Source organism: Schistocerca gregaria, chromosome 1 (assembly GCF_023897955.1).
Source record: "Schistocerca gregaria isolate iqSchGreg1 chromosome 1, iqSchGreg1.2, whole genome shotgun sequence".
Lineage (NCBI taxonomy): Eukaryota > Metazoa > Arthropoda > Insecta > Orthoptera > Acrididae > Schistocerca > Schistocerca gregaria.
In genome coordinates, this window is record NC_064920.1 from 1,143,586,154 (window position 1) to 1,143,613,157 (window position 27,004).

General features: G+C 41.2%; 1 protein-coding gene across 1 annotated transcript in view; it reads right to left on the minus strand.

The window, feature by feature from the left end:
• Positions 1-27,004, minus strand: part of LOC126284043 (toll-like receptor 2) — a 143,290-nt gene that overhangs the window by 104,702 nt on the left and 11,584 nt on the right. Inside the window, exons 2-3 of the mRNA XM_049982624.1 lie at positions 22,940-23,103; positions 12,583-12,744 (exon numbers count right to left, since the gene is read on the minus strand). Of these exons, the coding sequence (XP_049838581.1) occupies positions 12,583-12,744; positions 22,940-23,103 (326 nt within the window). The remainder of the gene's footprint in view (positions 1-12,582; positions 12,745-22,939; positions 23,104-27,004) is intronic.

Here is a 27,004-nt window from a genome sequence, read left to right on the forward strand (position 1 = left end):
TCACCCGACTCGACTTAATTCGACTACATTCCATTATCCTCGGTTTGCTTTTGTTGATGTTCATTTTATATCCTCCTTTCAAGACACTATCCATTTCGTTCAACTGCTCATCCAAGTCCTTTGCTGTCTCTGAAGAATTACGATGTCATCGGCGAACCTCGAAGTTTTTATTTCTTCTCCATGGATTTTAATACCTACTCCAAATTTTTCTTTTGTTTCCTTTACTGCTTGCTCAATATACAGATTGAATAACATCGGGGCGAGACTACAACCCTGTCTCACTCCCTTCCCAACCACTACTTCCCTTTCATGCCCCTCGACTCTTATAACAGCCATCTGGTTTCTGCACAAATTGTAAATAGCCTTTCGCTCCCTGTATTTTACCCCTGCCACCTTCAAAATTTGAAGGAGAGTATTCCAGTCAACATTGTCAAAAGCTTTCTCTAAGTCTAGAAATGGTAGAAACGTAGGTTTGTCTTTCCTTAATCTTTCTTCTAAGATAAGTCCTAGGGTCAGTATTGCCTCACGTGTTCCAACATTTCTACGGAAGCCAAACTGATCTTCCCCGAGGTCAGCTTCTACTAGTTTTTCCATTCGTCTGTAAAGAATTCGTGTTAGTATTTTGCAGCTGTGACTTATTAAACTGATAGCTCGGTAACTTTCACATCTGTCAACACCTACTTTCTTTGGGATTGGAATTATTATATTCTTCTTGAAGTCTGAGGGTATTTCGCCTGTCTCATACATCTTGCTCACCAGATGGTAGACTTTTGTAAGGACTGGCTCTCCCAAGGCCGTCAGTAGTTCTAATGGAATGTTGTCTACTCCGGGGGCCTTGTTTCGACTCAGGTCTTTCAGTGCTCTGTCAATCTCTACACGCAGTATCGTGTCTCCCATTTCATCTTCATCAACGTCCTCTTCCATTTCCATAATATTGTCCTCAAGTACATCGCCCGTGTATAGACCCTCTATATACTCCTTCCACTTTTCTGCTTTCCCTTCTTTGCTTAGAACTGGGTTTCCATCCGAGCTCTTGATGTTCATACAAGTGGTTCTCCTATTTCCAAAGGTCTCTTTAATTTTCCTGTAGGCAGTATCTATCTTACCCCTAGTGAGATAAGCGTCTACATCCTTACATTTGTCCTCTAGCCATCCCTGCTTAGCCATTTTGCACTTCCTGTCGATCTCATTTTTGAGACGTCTGTATTACCTGCCCGATTAAGGGATCTGACATTGCACGCTCCGATCCGTAGAACGCCTGCTATCTTTTTCCTGGTAACGACGTCCTCTTGAGTAGTCCCCGCCCCTAGATCCCAATGGGCGACTATTTTACCACAGGTATATTATACCCAAGAGGACGCCATCATCATTTAACCATACAGTAGAGCTGCATGCCATCGGGAAAAATTACGGCAGTAGTTTCACTTTGCTTTCAGCCGTTCACAGTACCAACACAGAAAGGCCATGGTTAGTGTTGCAAGGCCAGATGAGTCAATTATCCAGACTGTTGCCCCTGCAACTACTGAAAAGGCTGCTGCCCCTCTTCAGGAACCACACGTTTGTCTGACCTCTCAACAAATACCCCTCCGTTATGGTTGCACCTACGGTATGGCCATCTGTATCGCTGAGGCACGCATGCCTCCCCACCAACGGTAAGGTCCATGGTTCATGGGGGTAGTATGGGGAGTATCTGTGCAAAATGGTGGATACGTGACGCCAAATAGACGTTAGCATATCGTGTTGGTTGCAGGAGTTCTATATGTCTAAGAAGTTGGTCACTTATTCCTGCCCTCATCTGATTTAATAAACGCCTGTTGTTAAGGGCTGTTGAACGCTCTCGTCGGGTAGACCTCTGCCAACAGACAGGGCGTGCGATTTGTGGAGATTGAGAATGCTCCCCGATGCCGCGCCGTAGATCGCCAACCACGCCAGTGCTGCACGAACATCGTCATTACTGCGAAGGAGTACCAGATGATCCGCATAGGCAGTGCAGAAAAAGGGCGTCCACCAAGGACATCCCAGTGAGCCGTTGTCGGAGGCCGCAGAGGAGTGGTTCCAAGACGAGGGCGTACGATATCCACGAAAGAGGGCAGCCTTGTCGCGCCGATCGCTGGATTGTATCAACGACGTGAGACGGCCGTTATATAACACCTTGGACGTCGCGCCGCGTAGGAGACGCATCAGTACCTTAACTATGACGTCCAGATACGCCATGTGTCGCAGTACCTCCATCAAAAATGTGTGGTCGACTCTGTCAAAGGCGTGGCTAAAGCCGAGTGAGGTCAAACTCATAGCAGTTGGCGAGCTGTGGCTAGCGCGATCATATCTCGATATCGGCACAGTGCAGTGAGAGTATTATGGTCACCACCTAACGGTGCCTGGTCCTGCGACATAACACATCGTACCGATCGCTTTAGGCGTGCCTTCAGAAGCCGGGTGAAAATCTTCGCCGGCCGGAGTGGTCGTGCGGTTCTGTGCGCTATAATCTGGAACCGAGCGACCGCTACGGACGCAGGTTCGAATCCTGCCTCGGGCATGGATGTGTGTGATGTCCTTATGTTAGTTACGTTTAATTAGTTCTAAGTTCTAGGCGACTCATGGCCACAGATGTTAAGTCGCGTAGTGCTCAGAGCCATTTGAACCATTTGATCTGCGTCGTGGGAGACATAAAATCGCGGCAAATATCAGTCCATGCTGGTGGCATCAATTGTTGACATGTCCGGTAAAAGTCTATAGGAAGGCCACAGGTCCCGGGGACTTTTGAGCAGCCCCCGCCTGTATTTGCTTCAAGGAATTCCTCTTCCGTTACATTTGCAGCCAAATCGGCTGCCGCTGTCGGAGATATCGTGTCATAGTGAGTTGAGAGACTTCGGCTATCACCTCTGGGGGATGTCTATGTTCCGAGTACAGCCTAGTGTAGTGAGCATGAAGGGCGTTTCCTATGTCGCGCTCGGTATCAAGGGGTCGTCCGTCTTCCGTCGTGATAACTTGGATCAGTGTCCTGTATCTGCGCCGTCGTTCTGCAATTCCGTGGTACATGAACACTTCCTCCTGGGGCCCTCTGTACATGACACTTCGTTTTATAGAAAAGTGATCCCAATGATGTCTTGAGGTGCAATATGAAGTTCTTCCAGGATGAAACGTTCAATGTCAAGTGTTCGAGGTCTTCCGTAGTCCGCTTGAAATGTGATCTTCATTGTGTACTTGCGGTACTAGTGCGCCATGGCACTACCGAGACACGGACGTGTGACACTCGCCGCAGTGGATGGTGAACAGTAAACGACCTTGCCCCGCCGTTGCTAACAGCGGATTGTCCTATCTGAGCCACCGAGGGCACGTAGGATAGTGCGCCTGCAGGGACTTATCCCTTGCACGCTCGCAGTGAAACCCACATTCCCAACATGTCCACACCACTACATTCGCAGTGCACCTAATGTTTGCCCATCATACTCACTAGTCGTGGCAGATTAATCTAACCAAGTCCCGTACGAGTTCCAGCATACCGTGTGCGTCGGCAAACAAGAAGGTCAATGGCCGGGAAGCCATATTATAACTATATATGCCGGTAGTATCCGTTCCCGAAAGAACACTTACCGTAGATGACCATGCAGCTTTGCTAGAAATGAAATGATAATTAAATGGACACCCTAGCTGCAAACAGGCGTTGATGTACTTCATTGGGGACGTGTTGAAAATGTGTGCCCCGACTAGGACTCGACTCCGAGATCTCCTGTTTACATGTCTGATACACCCCTTTGAAAAATTGTGCAAGACTGTGCTTAAGCTGACACACAATATTTTTTAGCGCAAAGCAATCTGACTTTCAATAATCCCTACAAAAAATGGCCCTATACCTTTCACAATCACTTACCTCACAAAAATCTTCGTTACTCGAACTACTGCTATACAGCAAGCGCCACTACTGCCAGCTAAATAAAAGATTCTAACTACTGAAGGCATAGTTAGCAAATGAAAGATTTGGGAAGAGAACAAACAATGTATTTACCTCAATTGTGTTCAAAAGTCATAATATATGTAGCAGTTCATGACATCCATTCTTACAAATGTACTGTTTCTGATGGACACACAACCAGATCATCCGCTCTCAATAATGCGCCATCTCACTTCCCCACATCAACCACTGCTGGCGGCTCACCTCCAAATGCGCAAGGCTACGCGCTGTTAACATCCAGCGGACCAACACTACAATGGCGAGTATTACAAAAATGCCAAGCAGCCACTGACTGCACACAGCACAGCCAGTGATTTTCATACAGAGCGCTACGTTGCGTTACCAATGTAAAAAACCTATACATCCTACTTACATGTCATATGCTCTCTCCATCTGACCCACCGAGGGCACAGAGGATAATGCGCCTGCAGGGTCTTATCCCTTGCACGCTCCCCGTGAGACCCACATTCCCCACATGTCCACACCACTACATGCGTAGTGCGCCTAATAGGTGTTTCCCCATCACACTGATAACTCATGTCAGATTAATCTACCAAGTCTCGTACGAGTTTGGGCATAGCGTATTATGGGGGGAGCGTGCAAAGGATAAGTCCCTGCAGGCACACTATCCACTGTATCCTCTGTGGCTCAGATGGCTAAAGCGTCTGCCATGTAAGCATGAGATCCCGGGTTCGAGTCCCGCTCGGGGCACAAATTTCCAACATGCCCCCAATGTAGTACATCAACGCCTGTTTGCAGCTATGGTGTTCATTAAGTTATCATTTCAAATAAATAACTCTTGATGTTCATTGTAACTCTACTTTAAATTCCCTACGCTTTCTTTCTTTCCAGGAAGGTAGGAAAGTGACATGGTGGCGAGGCCTCGGGATGCGATACCGGCCCACTTTGCCCCATTCTTCCCTTTGGATTACAGCATGGTTACTATACGTAAAAAGAAAATAGTGTTTAGTGTTCGAGCCTCGTAATACGAACGGGTTCAAGGTAAAGGTTCGACACCTTTTCAAACTTAAATTTTAATTTATATTCTTTTCATCGATGGTCTTACTATTTAATTTATATGACGTCTGATTATATAATATAATTAAAAGAGCCATACGTATTTCCATGAAGTTTTAGTGAGTTTCATGTTATTTGACTATTTACCGTTTTTAATTATATTTAATTATTAGACAAAAATATTTATAACTGTCGACAAGTAAATGAAGAACGCATAGAGTTTTCCTGAAGATGTATGCCTGCCATGATTTGAGAAATCCTTTATGCATGCAGTCTGGTAAGCTGCGCGGAACTACTTTGCACCTCCATGAGGCTTCGAGCTGCAGACGCAGAGGCACGTCCCATTTGGCAGTTAACTTGCAAGGATGAATAATGTAGGTGCGAATTTTTGAATATCACATAATTTACATTTGTACTACAAACGTGGAGGGTTTAGCGGGAATAGAACAATCGGCTCACTCACATACCATACGTCTTAGAAAGCTTGAACGCAAACCACTTGACCACCACGAATTCTATCGTTCGGTACCTACGCACAGATACATCGGTTACATGACATAAACGTAAAACGTATTTTGCGGTTTTCTCGGAATTAAGAGTAGTGCACCTTATTACATACATATTACATTGTTTTAACGGCCAGCCAAAGTATACAAAGTTTGAAGGAGATCCACGATCCCAGCGTCGTGCCCTCCCCTTATTAGTAAATGTGAGTCAGGGAAAGGGCCGATTCCACTGTGTAGCTCGCACCCGTAACCTAGAAACGGTGGCGGTGGCACAGTTGTCAGAGGGCTGGCGTCTCTCTCTCTCTCTCTCTCTCTCTCTCTCTCTATATATATATATATATATATATATATATATATATATATATATATATATATATATATATTGATAGTGACCGGGCCAAATACCTCACGAAAGAACTACAAACAACGAAACTCGTCTAGCTTCAAGGGAGACACCAGATGACGCTATGTTTGGCCCGCTAGATGGCACTACCACAGGTCAAACGGATATCAACTGTGTTTTTTTAAAAAAATAGGAACCCCCATTTTTATTACATATTCGTGTAGTACGAAAAGAAATATGAATGTTTTAGTAGGAGCACTTTTTGGTGGAGATAGATGCCGCTGTAATAATTATAAACGTATAAGTACGTGGTATCACGTAACAGTCTGCCAGTGCGGACGGTATTTGCTTCGTGATACATTACCCGTGTTAAAATGGACCGTTTACCAATTGCGGAAAAGGTCGATATCGTGTTGATGTATGGGTATTGTGATCAAAATGCCTAACGAGCGTGTGCTGTGTATGCTACTCGGTATCCTTGACGACATCATCCAAGTGTCCGGATCGTTCGCCGGATAGTACGTTATTTAAGGAAACAGGAAGTGTTCAGCTACATGTCAAACGTCAACCACGACTTGCAACAAATGATGATGCCCAAGTAGGTGTCTTACCTGCTGTAGCGGCTAATGCACACATCAGTAGCAGACTAATTGCCCGAGAATCGGGAATCTCAAAAACGCCCATGTTGAGAATGCTACATCAACATCGATTGCACCCCTACCGTATTTCTTACACCAGGAATTGCATGGCGACGACTTTGAACGTCGTGTACAGTTCTGCCACTGGACACAAGAGAAATTACGGGACGATGACATATATTTGCACGCTTTCTATTTAGCGACGAAGCGTCATTCACCAGCAGCGGTAACGTAAACGGGCATAATATGCGCTATTGGGCAACGGAAAATCCACGATGGTAGCGACAGGTGGAACATCAGCGACTTTGGTGGTTTAATGTATGGTGCAGCATTATGGGACGAAGGGTAAATGGCCCCCATTTTATTTGTAGCAATCTAGATGGTGCAATGTATGCTGATTTCCTACGATGTTACTACAAGATGTTCCACTGCATGGCAGAATGGCGATGTACTTCCAACATGATGGATGTCCGGTACATAGCTCGCGTTTGGTTGAAGCGGTATTAAATAGCATATTTCATGACAGGTGGATTGGTCGTCGAAGCACCATACCATGGCCCCCACGTTCACCGGATAAGACGTCCCCGGTTTCCTTTCTGTGGGTAAAGTTAAAGGATATTTGCTATCGTGATCCATCGACAACGCCTGACAACGTGTGTCAGCGCACGTCAATGCATGTGCGAACATTACAGAAGGCGAACTACTCGATTTTGAGAGGAATGTCGTTACACGTATTGCCATATGCATTGAGGTTCCCAGACATCATTTTGAGAATTTATTGCATTTATGTGCTATTTACAGGTAATCACGCTGTATCAGCATGCGTTCTCAGAAATGATAAGTTCACATAGGTACTTGTATCACATTGGAACAACCGAAATTAAATGTTCAAACTTACCAACGTTCTGTATTTTAGTTTAAAAAAGCTACCTGTTACCAACTGTTCTTCTAAAATTGTGGCCCAATGTTTGTGACTATTACAGCGCAATCTATCACAAAGCGAAAAAAGTGGTCCAACTAAAACATTCATGTTTCTTTACGCACTACTCGAATATGTAATAAGAAATGAGGGTTCCTATGTTAAAAACCGCAGTTGATATTCGTTTGTCCTAAGGCAGCGCCATCTAGCGGGCCAACCATAGCGCCATCTGGTTTCCCCCTTCAAGCTAGACAAGTTTCGTTCTTTGTAGTTTTTTTTTTGTTTGACGCTTATTTCGTGAGATATTTGGCCCGGTCACGATCAATGGACCACCTTGTATATATAAACCTGACTGACGCATTCAATATGAACGTGAATGGTGTCACGCGATATCCACCCGGACCAAATTAAGAGTACAATGAGAAACAAAATAAGGGAAAAAAGGAGCCGTAGCGTCTTTGACATGAAATCGAAATGTCCTTAGTCTCAGTTTCCAACATCGCCAGTGCTTAAATGTAGAATAAAAATCATAAACAATTGTGACTGAAGACTTCCGGTATAAGAAGTCACCCTGTTCTATCTCTCCATTGGCAAAACGTTCTGAACCAATCCTCCATTCGGATCTCTGGGACGACACTGCCAAGGGGGAGATGCCCATGAAAAAAAGATTAAACAATCAACGAAAGGGTAACGTTATATGAGTCGCAGTGGATAGTGTCAGAAGTTTGAACGTTGTGTGGAAACTAGAAATTTAGGTACAGAGGGAGTTGGTGAAGTTCAATGGAAAGCGCACAAGGATTTCAAGTCAGAAGAGCATAGCGAAAAATCAACATAATTATAAATTCATATAACGGGAGTAGAATTAACTGTGCGTAGGAAGGCAGGGCGGAGAATGAGTTACTGTGAACACAAAAATGGCTCTGAGCACAATCGCACTTAACATCTGCGGTCACCAGTCCTCTAGAACTTAGAACTACGTAAACCTAACTAACCTAAGGACATCACACACATCCATGCCCGAAGCAGGATTCGAACCTGCGACCGTAGCAGTCGCACGGTTCCGGACTGCGCGCCTAGAACCGCGAGACCACCGCGGCCGGCCGACAGCAAGTCAACACCGGCAACCATAGTTGTCTACTAGTCACGGGGAATTTGAATGTGGCTGCAGGGGACGGAGCAGAAGAATGGGTTACACTAAAACGTGGCCTCTGCAATAGGTACAATAGAGGGGAAAGACTAACTGAGCTCTGCAATGATTATCATTTAGTAATATCGGCTGATCTGTTCAGGAGTCACAAGAGGAGGAATTATCATTGGAAAATTCCGTTAGATATGCTGGAAGATCCAGCTAAAATACTTTATGGTCAACCAGAGATTCCGAAAACGGATTCTGGATTGTAAAGCGTGCCCATTAGCAGATATAAACCCTGATCGCAATTTACTAACAATGAAGAGCAGGATGAATTTTAAGAGAAGAGTCAGGAAGAATCAATGTGCAAACAAGTAGGCTAGGGAGATACTACGGAATGATCAGATACGCTTGAAGTTCTCTGAGATTATAGATACTGTGATCATGAATAGCTCAATGGGTATCTCATACTAAGCAAAAAGGACATACCTTAACAGGATAATCACAGAAGTAGGAAAAAATCAAGGGACAGGGAAGGTAAGTGCGAAAGAACTATGGTAAAGGAAGAAATACTTTAGTTTATCGACTGAAGCAGGAAAAGGAAAAATATGGAGGGAAATTCAATAATAGAGAAATACAAGTCAGTGCTGGGAAGTTAAGGAGAAAGGGATGCATGAAAATGTGAAGAAACCAAAAGAGAAATGATTGTCGAAGAACTGACTCACAAATAGAAAACCCAACACAACCTTCGGTGGAATTAAATGCAGGGGAGAGAGTTGATAGGTGGAAAGGCCTCTGTGAGGGAGAGGATTTGTGTGTGGACGTAACGGAAGAAGAAACCGGAGACGACAGGGAGGAGATAGTGAATCCAGGAGTAGTATCACAACTTAAAGGAGCTTTGGACTACATAACATGGCCGGCCTGAGTGGCCGTGCGATTCTAGGCGCTACAGTCTGTAACCGAGTGGCCGCCATGGTCGCAGGTTCTAATCCTGCCTCGGGCGTGGATGTGTGTGATGTCCTTCGATTAGTTAGGTTTAATTAGTTCTACGTTCTAGGCTACTGATGACCTCAGGAGTTAAGTTGCATAGTGCTCAGCGCTATTTGAACCATTTTTGACTTCATAAGCTAAAATATGTCAGAAGGAACTGAATTAATAACGTTCCAGCCGAATTTATAAAATCATTGGAGTAAGTGGCAACAAAACGACTTTTCACGTTGGTGTGTAGAATGTATGAGACTGGCGATGTACCGTTAGACTTCGTAAAAACATCGACCATACATTTCCAAAGATAACAGTAGCCGACGACTGTAAGAATTATCGCGCTATCAGCTTAACAGTCCATGCATCTAAGTTTGTGGCAAGGTTAATATATAGAAGAATATAAAATGAAATAGAGGGCTTTAGGAAAGATAATGGCAGCAGAGAAGCAGTTCTGACATTGCAGTTTATAAGGGAAGCAAGAGTGCAAGAGTGAAGAAAAGTCAAGACACTTTCACTGGATTTGTCGACCAGGAAAAAGCGTTCTACAATGAAAATCGGTGCAAGGTGTTCAAAATTCTGAGAAAGATGGGTAATTTATAGGGAGCGACAGATAACACACAGAATCTAAAGGAACCATGAATGAACAGTAATAAATAAAGAACGAAGGGCTCGTATTGAAAAGGGTGTAAGGCAGGGATGTAGTCTTTCGTCCGTATTGCACAGGCTACACACCTAGGGAGCAATGACAGAAATAAAAGAAAAGTTCAATAGCGGGATATCAAACTCAGGATGGAAGGATAGCAATGATAAGGTTCGCTGCTTACATGACAGGCTCCGTTGAATGGAATGAACAGTCTAACGTGTACAGAATATTGATTGACAATCTTGTAGATTTCTTCGACGGTGCCTCCCCTAACGTACATCAGATATCGTAGAGTCTTTGTTTTCTTACGTTTTTGGTGACTATGTATCGATTCTGACATTCGTGAGTATTTTCTGATTTGGAATGCTACATCGACATGAAATGGTTGTGAACAACCGTCGACATTCAAAAAAAAAGTTATTTTAAGAGAAAATGACGTGTATCATTGCAGTACAGTGTGTCACACTACGATACAGAATTACAGTTTTTTTTAATTATGTGCCTTCTCACGATTGTAATTTCATTTTTCAATTTCATTGTAATACGTGGTGAATATCAGTACTGTGATATTAATTAACTAAGAACGATAAAATACAAATTTTCCAATTTTTGTAACTCATACCCGCCTGGTAGTGCCAGGAAGATAATTTTGTATAATATCTAGGATGTATTATAAATGGTAAAAGAGGCTCATGGAAATACGTGCGGAAGATAACGAGTCAGTGACCAACATAGTAAGACAACCGACGTCATTTACCTACGTTTTAAAAAGATGTAAGAGTGTCTGTGTATGTGTGTGTGAACGCTCGCGCACGCGTGTCTGTGTGTGTGTGTTTGTGTGTGTGCGTGTATGTGTGGGTGGGAGTGGGGGCGTGGGGGAGGGGGGGGGCTATAGAATCGACTTAGTAGTGCGGCATTGCCTTATGACTGAGAGGAAGTGCTGTTTGCATGGGTCACAGTTCAGTCGTGATATAGGAGGAGGCTCCAAGAGGATAAAAATGAGGGGAGCTATTTGGCCAAAGTAAGCATTAAAAATGTCTACAGCTGCTAGACAGTTACTGTAATTGGTGCCACCAACCCATATGTCTCGGTAGAAGCTTCGCAGAAAGTAAGACGGAACTCCTTCAGACATCGAGCTCTTTAAAACACTAGCCAATGTCCAACAAGTTTTCTTTGGAGAATGCAGTAATTGTGTAAAGCTATATCATAATTTTACTACTGCGAATCGTTGTCCATGTTCTCTTATCTTTAGTTCCGAGAATCACATTCTGAATGAAAAATTTTACCATGTGCCGTTTTTGTCAAAGATAAGTTAAATATTCTCTTAAATGCAAGGTTCATTTCTTGCTGATTAACCAAAGACGAAATATTTGTACTGCAATAAAACTTAACTAATTTCCTAAACAAGTATTTAATACCTGCTGAAATTATTGAATCTGACAAAGGAATTTTCATTTTTCATCGCCTGTAGTGATTACTTTTATGTGTTTTGGAAGATTTGTGTACCGGTGAATACGTCTTGGCTATCACACTTCAGCGTTGTCTTCGTACTTCTATGTTATTTTGTAGTCATTCGTATTTAATTGTTACATTCTCGACAGTGAATGATACTGAAATGTACGGCCTGATTAATCAGAGTTAGATTACCGTGAGGTTACATTAAGTAATTATTAGCGCTCCGTGAACTGTAATCATTCATTCTGTTTTGATTTTCTCTATATGTTGTTTAGAGAATTCTTAAGTATGAAATGCACTTACACTTGGATATGACTAACCGATCTGATTCTCTAATCAACTGCGAAAACAAATTAGCTCTCAACTGAGCAACGACCATTGTCGCCTACATGCGTATTACTAAAAAATGGCTCTGAGCACTATGGGACTTAACTTCTGAGGTCATCAGTCACCTAGAACTTAGAACTACTTAAACTTAACTAACCTAAGGATATCACACACATCCATGCCCGAGGCCGGATTCTAACCTGCGACCGTAGCGGTCTCGCGGTTCCAGACTGTAGCGCCTAGAACCGCTCGGCCACTCCGGCCGGCTGGGTATTACTGTTGCGTAAGCTTAAGCCCCGCAAAGTGGAAATGGATTAAGGAAAAAACTATGCACTGGAAACCTTATGGTTTTGGTTAATTATCAGTTTCTGATTCATAATAAATGAACTGATCATTCAAAATTGCTCTACGTTTATTCTTAAGTACAATTGCATTCAGTCGTTACTAGGCCAATCTATCCACTAGTATTAATGGTAAGCTGTACGCCTTCCCACATTACTGCGTGTTTTTTCTTCGGTATCGATGCCTGACCGATAGCTTATGTAAACGTAATCACAGTGGATAGAAAGGTGTGGTGGAGTTTATGAGAATTGTATAATCTTGTAGCAAGTTGTGTTAAATTATATTTCAAAATAGAGAACTAAAATGAAGTTATGCAAAGTAACGTACCTGTCAGCATCGTTGCACTCGGGATGAACGGTGACAATAGCTGCTGGAATTTTCTTCGTGAATTCGAGTCTGATGTAGCTACCATCCTTGACAAAGTACAGGAAGTTAATGAAGTTCTGAGGAAGATCGCCTACTGTGTGAGTCTCGTAAATGCTGTCGTTCCTGAAGCAAGAAAATGAACACTAGATATTTAACTGTTGCAGCACTTTCAATAGCAGATTCACAAAGACTGGGACAGAAAAGGTAAGAAAGATATAACCTAAAGATAGGAACTCAAACGAATGCTTTTACGAAACAAAGTGACACCAGTTTTCATTTGAAGAGAACAAACAAACATATTGCGTCCTATACATCAAACGCTCTCACAGGCCGTCTGAACATTTGCTGTTGCTGCACGAGTCTTTCATCTAAATACTCTTCCTCCCTCCCTCTCATTCTCTACCTTTCTCCCTCTCACTCTCCCTCCCTCTCTCTCTCTCTCTCTCTCTCTCTCTCTCTCTCTCTCTCTCTCTCTCTCCCCCTCTCTCATTCTCGTTTTCTAACATCTCGCTCCCTCCCTCCATCCCTCTCTGACTCCCTCCTCTTACTGTCTTCTCCATCCCTCCCTCTCTCTCTCTCTCTTTCCCTCCTTCTCTCTCTCTCTCTCTCTCTCTCTCTCTCTCTCTCTCTGCCCCTCCCTCCCCCGACCCCTCTCTCTCTAAAATAATTTCATGTCATTTATGTATACAAATGACACTTCCCACAAGGCGTGGTCTCAGAAACAAGAAAAATGCATACTAGTGGAACAATAGTTTTGATTTGTTGGACAAGCTGATTAGAAATCCGTAAACGTTGCACTTTAAGTGAGTTTCGTAACATACTCAAAGCAATAGTTGTTACAACACTATCCTGACGACATAGTGGAAGCGACGTCTAGCTATGGAAGATCAGCTACTAAACGTGGTACAAACACACCATATGTGTAGACTGTCAGAAAAGAGCTAGCAGGTTCTTACTACATGAGGTTATATGAAACGCAGTTTGTGCCTTTCAGTGAATCTAACAAGCTATGGCACACATTACACACGGCAGTAATGGAGTCAGTTATTGACTCTCTGAATACCATTTATATTCCACACGAATATTTTTCCACCACTTTTTAACTAAAGTAACGTTCTGTGGAACAGCACGTAGACAGTGGGATCGATAGAGAAGAAGACTATGTTTCAACAAGAAAATACTCAGGAATAAATAATCGTTTATGTGCTCTAGATTGGACACAGCAGAGTACAAGGAGAAATCAGTAAAACTATTGTCTAAACATACAGTGATCCGTGAGAACATTAACTCAACCCTCTCCTGTCGATAGCAGTGTGAAATGGCGTGGATTGGCTGTTAGTCATACATCGGCACGGAGCATGACTGTCAGAGAGCATGCTGTCGTTGTGTAGATACCTCAATTCGTTTATCACATCAGTACCTATTTCGCGGTAATAAAACGAGCTGCCCTTCTTCGAATTTTTTCGATGTCCTTCAACAGTCCTTTCTGGTACGGATTCAATATGGACAGTGGTACTCTGGAAGACGAGTACAAAAAGTCGTTAAGGTAGTCTGTTTGGCAGATTTGTTGCATCTTCTAAGTTTCAACCAATGAAAGGTACTCCGTGGATCGCCTTCTTCTTAACATTATCTATACGATATCTACAAATTAAGTTGTTCGTTACCGTAATCCCTTCGTATTTAATTGAGCTGACAACCTGTAAATTTGGGTGATTTATCGTGTTACCGGAATTTAACGGATTCCTTTTAGTACTCACGTAGATGGCCTGAACCCTTTTCTTATTTAGAGTCTAGTGCTAATTTTCGAAACATACAGATCTCATGTGAAGTGCAAAGTGCTCTTACGGTCTTACTTTGTGAAAATACGTGTTATATTTACGTGTGCTTCACCTCACTTTGATGCTGAGAATAAAAGGGCTTGCCACACAAAAACATGACAATCTACCTGTAATAAATAATGCACAAGTGTTCCTGGAAGACCAAGCAAACCGATTGTGACGATTAAATAAAACAGAAACCCCCTGATGATAGCACAAAGGTGCTGAAACATGTTTGGGAACTTGGAAAAAACGGTGTTTTGCATATCTGGCAGACCTTAAATCGAACAATTTTAACTGCAAACACGGTAAACACAAGGAGGTGATGTGTAATTCATAATGGTCTAACACAGTACATTTTTCAAAATCCTACTGCAGATCAACTACAGTGATACGTGTCTGTAATTGAGCGGGTCAGTCGTATTTCCTTTCTGGAGTATAGGTAATGATCTGTTGTCGAGTGAGCCGTTGTGCGAGTGTATGTTGGTGTGCCTATAATTATAATATCAGTACACACTGAAAGGAACGTAACCTTATACAAAGTATGGTCAGAAGACCTCCGTTTATTAACTGATTTAAACTGCATCGCTATACAGAAATATCTACTTCTAAGTTACTCATGTAGGCAGCTGTTCTAAACTCTAATTCTGAAATATTTACTTCGTCATCTTTCGTGAAGGAATAGTGATTAGTAATTTTACTTTAGTATCGCTGTCATCGGTAACCTTACCACTGCTGTCGTGCAGTACAGAGTGACTGTTTGTGCCGCATGTGTACTTAACATAAGACAGAATCTCTTTGGATTTTCTGCCAGATTTAGAGTTCCGTTTCTGAAACTATTAAAAGCGTGTCGGTAGCCTCTTGGTTCACCTGGGTGGTCAGATGGTGAAGAGTTCCACATCTGTTCGCCTGTTCACCTCTCCACAGCCATCGATTATCCCTCTCAGCTGTGGCGTGTTTGCTCCAAAATTTCCTCGGTGCAAGATTTGGATAGCGCTAATGTACCATTCTCGGTACAAGTTAACCACGGCGGCACTCGACTAGTTTATGAAATTAGCCGTGTCAGAAATGCTTCCACCCTTTGATTGAATGACAAAGAGCATTGCGTTCTTAACTTGACATAAATCGCTTCGTTTACACGTTACGACAACGACTGCACTGTTTTCTCGTCTCCGCGACACGCTTTATATACGCTCCACTGCTAGTGCTGCCATCTGCCGTCTGCGTGCATGTTGACCTCGAACCGAGGTCCACGAGAAAGACAGGCCGCGGCGCCTACGTCACGAAGGTAGTCCTGAACTCGCTCGTTCGCTCAGCTCAGCAGACAAAATGCGATTCTAAACCTGTTAGCTCTCAGCTGGGCGTGTAAGTACTAACGAGAATTGCACCTTCCGCTGGAATCTCCTATTATTAAGTCTTACTGATTAACGGTACTACAGCGAAATTTAATTTAAAATCTATACTCGATACAAATCGTATAACGACTTGTTTATAGCATTTACTCTCTTCTGCTTAACAGTACTCATTACATGCTGGAAGTGGTGCCTTATGCAACTGATAATCATTTTAGCATGATTTTATTTTATTGTACGCTAGTAGAACTATAACAAATTATAAGTAGGCCCATGGACTTCACATCATTTAGGGACTAATACCAGTAAGATTCCATAACAGCGGATTCCAGCAAAAGATTCAGTTTTTGTTTGTATGGACAAACCTAATTACGAGTTGACAGGTGTAGAAATCTAGTTTGCCTACTGATTTGAGCGAGCGAGCGTTCGCAGAACTACGTTCGTGAGGTAAGCGCCGCTGCCTGTCTTTCTCCTAGGCCTCGCCTCGAACATAGGCGGTGCTCACATTTATTTAACCTGACTGTGCAGATATACTTAGCGAATTTTGTCTTTGGACTTAGATATTATGGTATTCAGAATCGCTGCAACGACCTTGCAGAGACGGGTATCAATACCTGTCACGATTCTCTGGATTATTTGATGCTAATAGGTCAAGCTTATTCTCTTAACTATTTACTATTAGAGTGGGCTCATGAACTTATTAACCAAAATAATTTTTGGAGCAAGCATTTAACACAATATAGGACCATGTTTTATGCCCACCATAGACTTTAAACTTGCATGCACCTATTTATAATGAGATTCAAGTTCAGTTTGAATCGTTCAGCAGCTGTGTTATCTCTGCTGAGTGGTCAGTAAAAGGTACCAATTATGAATTTACCGGGTGATCAAAAAGTGAGTATACATTTGAAAACTGAATAAATCACGGATTAATGTAGATAGAGAGGTACCAATTGACACAAATGCTTGGAATGACATGGGGTTTTATTAGAACCAAAACAAAATACAAAAGTTCAAAAAATTTCCGACAGATGGCGCTTTATGTGATCAGAATAGCAATTATTAGCATAATAAAGTAAGACAAAGCAAAGATGATATTCTTTACAGGAAACGCTCAATATGTCCACCATCATTCCTCAACAATAGCTGCAGTCGAGGAATAATGTTGTGAACAGCACTGTAAAGCATGTCCGGAGTTATGGTGAGGCATTGGCGTCGAATGTTGTCTTTCAGCATCCCTAGAGATGTCGGTCGATCATGATACACTTGCGACTTCAGATAACCCCAAAGCCAATAATCGCACGGACTGAGGGGACCTGGGAGGCCAAGAATGACGAAAGTGGCGCCTGAGCACACGATCATCACCGAAACACGGGCGCAAGAGATCTTTCACGCGTCTAGCAATATGGGGTGGTACTAATAAACCCCCATGTCATTCCAAGGATGTGTGTTCATTTGTGCCTCTCTACCTACATTATTCCGTGGTTTATTAAGTTTTCAAATTTATACTGACTTTTTGATCAACCGGTATTCCGATTTTCAAGTACAACTTCTGCCCAAAGCCAATGAAGGGAACAATTTCTTTCGCAACACGGATACAACTGCAACAACGATTGTTGGCAGGCTTACCCCTACCCTGTTTTTACCCCGCACCGTACCAGACTGATGCAGTTTCTGTACTTCGTAGATACGCTCTAACCTATAAACCCCCTTCACATTCCACACAACTCCGCGCTACCCCTATAGCTGCCTCCTGTGTGTTATAGTCCCCTAACCGATTAAGTGGAACACGACTCCCCAACTCGCTATGGTGAAAGTCGATGAATCATGAGCCTTCAGGGTCGCAGAACCGTAGGAACCACTAGTTCAGAGCCTGCATTCGGCTATTTACTGTAACTACACGCATCTTTAGGCAGGCTAATCGTCCTTCCAGTACTGGTACGAGGCACGATAAATTTGTTGTACGGCTATAAAGCTAGTGGACTCAGGTCTTGGGCCACGCCGCGGCAGCTGCGACTTCCGCCAAGGCGATCGGTACGATCGAGTCCACGTACATAGACTAGCAGCGCCTCCGGAAATGGGGAGAAATCCAGAAACCGGGAATCTGGATGTTCGTTTCTCGCACGGCTTTCGTGGAGAAGATGCACCAACAAATGGCTGAGGGTCAGAGAACATAAAAAAAATGGCCAGGCTACAGCTCTTTGAGACTAAACAGTAACTGACAGCCAACTAGTAATGTATATCTGAATACATATGTGATCTCAGATAAACGAGGCGTATCAATGACGAGACTATATTTCAATATCATTAAAGCTACTGAAGTTAATATTTCACAGTCAATAAACATTTAATCAATGAATTTTTGAATTAACAAATTTTAATCGCTTCATGTGATATGAACCAATCATATCGCACATGATAGCATTGCGCTATAGCGATCGTCCCTGAAAGTTATGTACCTATATCTATATTATTTGTTGATTTAAGATGTCTTTTATATCTTCTTCGTTATGTAAATCTTTTTCAGGATATCGTATTCATCACATGTACACATCAAATGAACACAGCATCAGTGCCTCATATTTTGTCCTACTTTTAATGAATATTTTACTATTTTTCCAGTATCTTCATTTAAATGTTGATTGCAAGTGCTGTTATAAAACTGTGCTAATTTAAAAGTGATCAATCACTTATGTCAAATGCGATAGCGGACATCATAATTTGAAAGAGAACCAAATGACATATCTGTAAAGAAAGCATAAATAATTTATAAAATGCTTGTTTCGCCATCAGCTGTTTTTACTGTGAAAGCAAATATCGACCACTTTCAGTCATTGAACATCTTCATGGGTAAGGGTTAAAACGGTGTGAGACACAACATTACTTTTGTCATTACTTAAAGACTGTGTAGAATATGTCATGAGTATCAGTACTTTTAGAAGCAAACATACTAATATCAAGCATAAACAGAGCAGTACATCGAGTACTTTAATTTGCTTTAATGTAGTCTTAGCGGAACACTCCTTTTGCTGATCCTACCTGCACATTCAGTTTGAACCACAGTAACATGTGGATCGTGAGTTATCGCCGATAATATGAAGGTAGTCATAATTTCATCAGTAGCTGTTCTTCTTTTTCTTTGTAAATTTTTCTTCACACTTGCAGTTTCATTATTTGTTACAGTTGTAATTCAAATCGCGAAGACTTAGTACGATCAGGATACTTTTGAAAATACACTGCCCTAACAATCTGGCGACATTCACTGTGAACGAAAACCACAGACACTTTTATAACCATTGTACAGAATATATCGTGAAAGTCACAACAACTGCATGAGGAAGCTGTCTACTTGCTGTATACAATGGATCACAGAGACTAATGATATTCAGACACACAGGTAAACACCCAAGAGGTACATGAGCTAGTCGTTGGCTTACGTTTGGTACAGGAGGGCAAATATTTGTGAGATCCCTTCACCTCGCCGCGGAACACTGGTTATCGACGCTGTTGTACCGATACAATTTCGCAACATTTCATGCCTGTTAATTATTTGATTTGTCCTTCGGAAGCTCTTCCCACTGCCATAAAGAAACATACACATATCCAATGACAAGAATGTAGATGCTGTAATTCGGCAGCTATAACCGTCAAAAATTACTTGCACAATTCGTAAAATTCACCATGCTGCCTACTGAGACTTATCATAAACAGCATCTCGAAATATTTACTAGAGTTTGTCTGAGACTACCCATCTTACCCGCCACACCACGTACCTATGAACTTCTATGTTGATTGGAAGGCACTATTAATAGATATTGTGAATAGAGTACGAAAAAAATTCAAATGGGAGTATCTTATTTCAACAAATGGAACATGGTGCTACTCCTTCACGGAAGGTCATATAACAGTTACCAGGTGGGTTCTTTCTTCACATTTAACCATAATACTGAGCCTCTTAGCTATATGTAACTATCGTATATAGTGGTTACAACTGAAAGAAAACAGCCCTCGGTCGCTACTTTTAAAAAAATAAACCAGGTTTCAACACTGCTAGGAGTGTCTACCTCAGAATTTAAAGCAAAGAATGGTCTATAACATGGTCACATGATTATGAATAAAAACGTATGATACAGAATATAAGCAGTCAATCATCCTGAAAGACTGGCAGTTCTTATAGGTCATTTATAAAATAATAAATATGCCAAATGGGAATTAGTCACAAAGATAAACGTTATAAATAGGGGCTTTATTTTTCATGGAAATGTTAGATACGTCATAAGGAATAGGAGTTAGACAAGCATTATCTAACTTTTTACTATCGAAACCAACTTTAAGATCTACAAGCACTTTTTCAATCACATTTCTACCTGGCAAGCTGGACGAGACGTTTCTTTAACGAAAATAATATTTCGGAACTGCACTAGGATCCGACTCCAGAGGTCAGGACAGCCATCAACAGCGCAAATTTCCTAATCAAACCGATTCAGAAGGAAATGCTCATTAACATGAACCCTCAGCTCCCAAAACGTCGGTCTCACTTTAAAATACATGAACCTAATCATCCGATACGCCCGATATCTAATAGTATGAATAGTGCATACCATGATCTGGCCAAATTTCTGCATGGAACTCTGAGAAAATCATTCATTTCTGTGAATTACTTTTCTGTCCCAAAGAGTCACACCTTAGTCCAAAAAATAAAAGATTAAGATTGCAGTTCAGACACCAAATCAGTTTTTTTCTATATCAAAAATCTTCATAGTAACGTCCCCGAACATCAAACGCTTACAGTTTTAGAAAAAAATTTACGTCTCTTCAAAAAAGATATTTCAGATGAACAATTCACAGACTTCATGAATATAATCTCAGTCGTAATCAAGTACAACTATTTCGAATTTATTGGACATTTGTACGAGCAATCCGACGATCTCGCTATGGGAAATCCCTTACCTGGTAGCCTTGCTGATATTTTCATCAACTCCCTAGAAGAAAATTTTTTAAATTGTTTTCCGGCTGCGTCACTTGGCATTCTTTCTTATTCCAGATACGTTGATGATTTTCTAATCATGTACAAAGGACCCGCTGACGGTGTTGATCGTATCTTTAACCTATTCAATGATCTTCAAAAGAAAATTTATTTCACTATCGCATTTGAAATCGTGGCCCGTCAATTAAACTTCCATGATTTGATGCTTGCCATAGAAACCAATAAAATTTCTTTCAATATTTTTCGTAAAGAACATACATCAAACATATCGTACCGGCATCTTTTACTCATCCACAATCGCATAAAAAAGCCTTCTTTCATGCTGCTGTTTACCGAGCCATCTCCATTCCACTTTCTAAAGAAAAGTTGAACAACGAAATCAGTTTACTTAAAACAATAGCAGTTAACAACGAGTATAAACGTAACATAGTAGATGAAGTCCTTAAAGAGAAAACTACTAAAAGAATTACTAAGCTAGGCACTTCTGTTATTGGGTCTAACTAAAAAGGAAAACACTTCTTTCCTTTCGTGAGGCCTGTCTCTTATCAGATCTAACGTATTTTTCGAATGATTTGCGTTTGCGACCTTGCTTTCTCTACTAATAACTATTTGAAAAGAAAATAAACTTCATTCATAATCTAGTTTCTATTCGTTCCCCTTTAGAAAATTCGGGAATCTACAAAATTGTCTGCGATACTTGTCCTCCTACTATATAGGACAAACTGGACGTGCCTTCACTACCAGATATAAAGAACACCTGCTAATAAAAACCGACACTAGCCCCTAAAATTCGTCTTTTGCCGACCATCTTCTAATAACAGGTCATTCACCTAAGCCGTCTGCGATAGAAACATTTTGCACACCGAGAAGAAAGGGCGTAGACTAGATATTCTAGAAGAATTAGAGATTTTCAAGCATTTTGTTCGAAAGGATAGCCCCATCCTTGACGAACAGCTACAGCTACATAACAAAAATTTTTCAACGGTATAAAGCCGTTACTCAATATCTGACTTCGAGTCCCCTTGTGCAGGTTGCCGAAACGTTCTTTTCCTTTTAAGGTAGTCCTATGTTTTTTTTTTTTTTTTTTGCTTATCAAATGTTTTTTGGCTGTATTTCACGTCAACATTGCTTTCTATAAGTTGTCATTCACTTCCTATCTACATTTTTATAATTCTGTTTTCATGTTTTATCTTACTGTTATAAGACAGACAAAGTGTTATGTCGTATGCTACTATCAAACAAATATTTCTTTCCTTTACGTACCAAATACTGTTTATTTATAATCATTTCTGCCCATATTCAATGTGAAGTAGCCTAATTGTATCTACGGCTACTAGGTGACGTGCTCGTTGCAGTGCCATGTTCACCTGGCCGCATTTGTTAACGCGGGAACCTCAGTCCTTTTTGCAACCTGCACCACGCAAGTAACCAGGAGCACTTAGTAGCTAGCCATCGCAATTTCTTTATCGTAAATATCTTTGTGACTAATGCCCTTTTGGCATATTTACTATTTTATAAACTACATATAAGTACTGCCAGTCCGTCACTGTACTTATCTTTTGTGTCATACGTTTTCACTCATAATTCTGTGACCATATTATAGACCATTCTTTGATTTAAATTCTGAGGAAACCCGGTTAATTCTTTAAACGTAATCACCGAGGGCTCTTTTCTTTCGATTGTAACTATTTACGGTCTCCATCCGTGCAGCCATGTACAAAATTTTGCCTTTATGTAATGGTGTTTATTTCATGGTGTAGAATCTGTTACCGGCAGGAAGTTATTCCCAAACCCGTAACTAACCATTGGACGTTTGTCGATCAAGACAATGTGGCGTCAAAATTTTCCTAGCTTCCACAACTTACTCATTTCCCTGTAATTAAACATCAGTGCGAGGTTCTGCAAGAATCAGTGATGAATCAAATATTCTTGGATGATCTCGTGACGAATATGACACAAATTCCAACTGATCTCCATCCAGGATTTAGCTGGGATATTTTCAGTGCATAACCATGTTGACAGAGTATTTACATTGTACAGAACTGTGTTTATATTTGAAGACACTGCTACAAATCAAACTGTTTTCAGTGTAAAATGTTCCTTCTTTGGTACTGATATCCAGCTCTAATGAATACATATTGTAACTAAATACCCCAGTTTACCTTATTTCCATGTTCATTGTGGCAAATGAAGCACAGTAGACGTTGTCTTGTTGGTCAGACATGTTTCCCATGAGGCGGAATTGCAGTGTGATAAGCAACACTTTGCGATAGGTTGTGACAATGTTATCGCCATCTCTTTGTTTGGCAACAAGCTTGCAGGTAACCTGAAAAAGGAAAAGCAGGTTGTCACGTTTCTAACTGATCAGCTGGTTGAGACAAGTAAGTTGTACTAAAAAGTTTACTGTTTATGTATTACAATTCCAGTTTCAACATTTTGTCATCATCAGGTGGTGGGGGCAATGATACCTACTTAACAACATGAAGTTACCATATGCGGCCACATAGTACCGAACATTACCAATTAACAGCATATGGTGGTATAAATCCGTCCATTATTCCGAATTCCACTCCAGAAGGATTGCTGCCACAGGTTAAAAAGTGACATTGCGATAAAAGTATCGTTCGTTAAAGACGCATAAGACAAATCCCACGTAACAAGTGTGGTGGAAGAAATACAAATGGCCACGGCGTTATGCGTGACGGTGTGAAACGTTCTTAAGGCATACGCCAAACCCTTATTCTTGCATCGGATTGTCAAAGGGTACAGCGTGAATTGTCACTCCAAATGGCTCATTTCCAGTCATCAGTTGCCCGATGGAGGCGATCTATCCTTCGCGACAAGCGTGGGTTAGGAATGGCTACGGAAATGTGTGGGTTTTAAGTACTTAATCGACCATCATACACCATTCCTTTTAACTACCTAAGTAAAATCACTGTGCTAGCTGCATTGCTGGTTGCATTTTGGAACTCACAAGTGATTTCTTTCGCTGATTTCATGCTATTATTTACAACTACCTTCCGCAATTCTCGATTTTCTCTGCTCAACAATGAAATGTCTGCCTTCTCATGATATAGCGGTCGTTGTTCCTTCGCGTTTGCATTTGATTCACATCACCAACAACCTAACTGGGCTGCTTTAGAATGATTGAAATGTCCCTGACGGACATGTTACATTTCGCTTTAGAAGTCACTGAGCTCTCCTGAGCGGGTCATGCTGCTGTTACTGGTTCTCTGTTGACAAAACAATAATCGACATCTCTTTTATACCACCTTGCCCAGGTCGTGTGACATCTAGCGTTGAATTCCGCGTTACAACTGTTGATGAGATAGTGCAGATAGGTCTGTGAGTCCCACACAGCGTACATTGAATATCATCTTTTGACTAATAATATAGAAAGGTAAAACATATAACGATATAAAACTGAGCCAACTGTTACGAACAACGCTCTGAGTAATAGGGACGTAAACGTAACAAAATCTGTGTTTACTAAGTAGTAATGTTGCCAACCTGACCTGGAGCTAAGGGCGAACTAACATGACTTGTGAAAGCTGTACTAGATACACATGCTAGTAACAGCTGCATGAAATCTGACTGAAACATTGTTAAAATTCATTTATGCCTGTTATTATGCAACTCTTGCTGTTCATTAAGAAATGTGTTACGCATGTGAGTGTATATGTCCACTTCTTCTAGGATATTCAGTAATCTAACCTTTTCTGCACTGTGAAAGTTTAGTGATGGTGTTTTAACTAGCTTAAGTAGCACAAACTGCTTAGGGATTGTGGTCACTGACATCTATTAACACCGTTGACTATCATAAATTTAGAGATACAAACACCTTCTGGGCAGGGCAACCACAGCTAAGAGATATTTTGAGGAACATTAACAACACTCAGCACTCAATAAACAATCGAATTATTTGGAAATTACAACAATTAAAAGCTGAAGACTGATGATGTGTTTCAAAAAGCCGCATAGCCATATGAAGGCAGCTACCTATAGCTAAGTAGGGCAGCATGTTCAGGTTTTTAATGGTTGTATTTTGTTAATGTAGATGGACAATTATGGACATCTTTAAGGCAGTTATCAACGTTAAGGGTCATACCACATATGTGGGTTGTCATAATAAAATTGAGGACACCTGAAAGATGCTGTCAGAATGTACGAAACATGGCTGCTGAATGAGACCGGCCGGATAACACCCTATAGGATATATTGTAAGATCCGGCAGACACGAGCAGTACAAAACCAATGAAGTAAAACTTAAAGTCCCATGTAATGTGCGTACTTCCGCCGTATTGCTAACAGGCCAATGTTTGTAATTTTTATGATAATCTGAATGGTCATTAAGAGTTGAGTGTTGTTATTGATTTAGAGAAACTTTGGAAATCTTAAAGGTGGGCAGCTGTTTTCACCTCTATTCGACTTCATTGTGTGGAACTGATAAATGACACAAGGGCGCTGGATCGCTGGTTCCAGTCTCATTACAGTATTTTCTTTATTTCATTTTTGTCAACCAGTTCGAATACCTGTATCATTTAAATACAAAATTCATCAAATATAAAGTAATTAATATATTTTCAGTCACTATTTCTTATTAAAAAATGCACATCTTGTTTCTAATTACACATAGTACACAAAATTCCAGTTTCTACTGAAAATATAGACTCTTAATTATCGATATTGAACAATAGGTTGTTAATAAATTTTTAATGTTTTTAGTTTAAACAATATTTAATAGTAGTCTTTTATAAAATACTGATAGTTAAAAAATGTCTTTTCAATATGTGCAATATGCAAATAGAACCGAAAGTCACATATTTTTCACAAAAGTTATTAATTATTATGTTAATTAGCAGGTATTTGATGAATTTTACATTTAAATGATGTAGGTATCCGAACTGAACATAAAGTGAAAGAGTGAAAGGCCACAGTGAGATTCGAAGCAGCGATCAGTTACATACGGAATTACCTTTCCCCAGTGCTCCACAGTCAGCCACATAGCTCGACTTCACAGTTCCATCATCTTTAGTAAAATAAGGTTCTTCGGAAAATTTGAAACTGTTTTTCTCGATAATTTTTCAGAGCTCCGTCTAGTACTCCGGGCAACTGATGTTTGATTTCCGAATTCTCATACCGTAACTATAAAAAAAGTTACTAAAATCCGTTGCTGGCGAGCTCCTGGTGAGATGTATCTCTTGCACTTGGCCAGCATTGTAATGCAAATCGTATTAATCTCTGCGTAGCAACGTCACTCGTAAACAGCTAGAAAGTTCCCAGTATTCTGCGAATAAATAAAAATGTGCTTGGTGCAGGATCAGTGTAATAATTATATAAAGGCCATAACAAGTGTTTAGTTAGTCTTAAATGTGACCTCCATGAGCAACCCTAGTATGTGACTGCAGATTTACAAAGGTGTTGAGAAGAGATATGGAAAAATTTCTCGGGTAAATCTGAGTCGTGCCAGGCACAGAGGAGGAAGCAGGAAGCGCGAAATTATGTCGGAAGTGAGTCAGGTCGACGACAGCCGGCCGGGTAAGGAATACGCATTCAGTGGAGAAGAGGACGGAAAACCAGAGGAAGTTAGACAAGCACATTCCTTAGCCCATAAAGCATGTTGCAGGTAGAGCACAATGCGAAGGGCCGACACAGCAGTTAACAGCCCCATTAGTAAATGTAGTGGAATAACGAGGACACATTCGGTCATTACTAACCCAACTTTGTCTCATAGCCTCCTCTATCTCGCTTTAAATACTCAATTTCCCCAGCTCTCGTCAGGAGTTGATGGTTGGGATCGACGGCATCCACCGCAGTAGCATTCTATTCCTTGATTACGACACTGTAGTGAGTCTATGTCCTAGATGCTCCACACAGTCTGTGAACTAGCTGAAGACGTACTGTAAGCAAGAGGATGGTCTTCATCGGATCGACTTCACGGTGCTCTTTGCCCAATATCTACTGACGGAGAAACTGGTTGTAAATTATGGATTGCAGCGATCAGTCGCCCTTTTTAAATTTCGTTGTGCAGATCTAGATTTCGCCTAGAAGCTAGATAATCTCATTGCACTATTATTTACGCTCAATGCATGTAATGGCTGTTGGTCGGGCGTCATCTACAGTTCATTGAATACTCAATGCATTGAGCGAAAATAATAGTGCATTGGCAATGGCTAGCTTCTAGCCGAAATCTAGATCTGCACAATAACATTTTTTTTTAAAAAATT